The sequence below is a fragment of the Poecilia reticulata genome, unplaced genomic scaffold, assembly GCF_000633615.1.
Source record: "Poecilia reticulata strain Guanapo unplaced genomic scaffold, Guppy_female_1.0+MT scaffold_2228, whole genome shotgun sequence".
NCBI lineage: Eukaryota > Metazoa > Chordata > Actinopteri > Cyprinodontiformes > Poeciliidae > Poecilia > Poecilia reticulata.
Window position 1 is genome coordinate 1 of NW_007616957.1, and position 1,515 is coordinate 1,515.

General features: G+C 45.2%; 1 protein-coding gene across 1 annotated transcript; it reads right to left on the bottom strand.

Moving 5' to 3' along the window:
- Window positions 1-487: 487 nt before the first annotated feature.
- On the bottom strand, window positions 488-1,509 carry LOC103461553 (protein FAM193B-like). The gene is made up of 2 exons (XM_008403825.1): window positions 669-1,509; window positions 488-584 (listed from the first exon to the last, which is right to left on the bottom strand). The coding sequence occupies exons 1-2, from the start codon at window positions 1,507-1,509 to the stop codon at window positions 505-507; spliced, it is 921 nt and encodes a 306-aa protein (XP_008402047.1). The 3' UTR covers window positions 488-504.
- Window positions 1,510-1,515: the final 6 nt, after the last annotated feature.

Here is a 1,515-nt window from a genome sequence, read left to right on the forward strand (position 1 = left end):
GGATCCAAAAACTAGATGTCCCTGTGTGAAAAGCTACTCTCTAAATAGATAACAGGAAGGCTCAACATAGTAAAACAGACATGTTTGGTTTTATTCATTTACCTTTTGTTCAACAAACCACTGTTGATTCGAAAATTGGGCAACCTTTTAGAAATCTCGGAGTTAAAGGTTTAMACTCCCCCCAAATTTTTTTTATTGTTTATGCTAACTGCCAATTGCTAAAATAGAGTAGTAAATGGCCTGTACTTGTGTAGTGATTTAGCTAGTCCAGAGGACTCCAAAGCACTTTACACTACAGTCAGTCAGGAATCTTCAATACTGTTCATTTATCATGCTGTTTTTTTGATAAAGAAAAATAATGACAAAGGGCAAGAATTAGCATCGGCAGCTCAAAGCTTTATAAAACCCAAAAATCGGAATCCGAGCTCAAAATTCTGATTGGTGCATATACGGTTTAAACTAAAACCCGATTTTTTTTTTTTTTTTGAAACGGCTCTATTGTGATTACCTTTTAAAGTATTCAACTTCCCGATCAATCTCATCCATTTCTGTGGGATCCACATCTTTAGGGAGAAATACATCATCTGAAGAAGTGACATAAAGATGCAACATTAGATGGGACTTAAATTCAGCATAATGTGGTAAAGACAAAGCTGTTGCCCCCGTACCAATAGCACTGTTGGACTTTTCTCCCTTATTCTTGTTCTTCTTATTTTTCCCCTTGGGTTGTTGCTGTGGAGGCCCATTTGGAGGAACGCAGGCGGGAGCTTTGTTCTCTGATTCCGGCTCGGATCGACCTCCTCGGGTCTCCATGTCAGTTTTCCCCCTTGGTGCACCCACAAGGCCGTTTGCTCCRTTTGATACGTGTTTGGACGACCTCCCCTCCTCGGCTTTCTTAGACCCGTTCTTCTGGTTGTCTGCTGGCTGCTGAGGCTGTTTGCTCCCAGCCTTTGAGCCGTGAGACGCCGTGTCTTTAGACTCATTGGTTTTCTGTGCTTCGTTCCCAGAGGCAGCTTTGGTTGGTCTGAAAGAGTTTTGCTCCAACACCGACTGCTCCTGTTTTAGATGCTGCTTTTTATTCTTCTTCGACTTCGCGCTGATGTTTCCAGCGCTCTTGGGGTCAGGARCGTCCTCCTTTGATTTTGCCGTCGCTTGGGCTGGCACCTGTGGCAAACTGTCAGATCCAGCTGAAGTGCATCTTTCTGGGGAGCGAACTCTAGCGAGCTTTGAGAGACTGGTTGTAGTGTGCAACCGCTGGGCGTCCTTTGAAGCAGCACTGACACCTGATGGGGTGTTGGCAGCAGCATTAGGAGAAGAGGACATATTYGTGTCCTCCCATCCATTAACCAGGTCCAGGTGGCTCTTAAAGCTTCCCAGCGAGAGAGGAGAAAGGTCCAGGTCTATCTGCTGCAAGTCAGAGGAACCGTTGAGATGCGACAGCAGGTGGTTTCCCTCCAATGTAGCTGCCTTCTTGGGAAAGTCATTGACGTCCAGGTTGAGGTCGTACATGCTGAA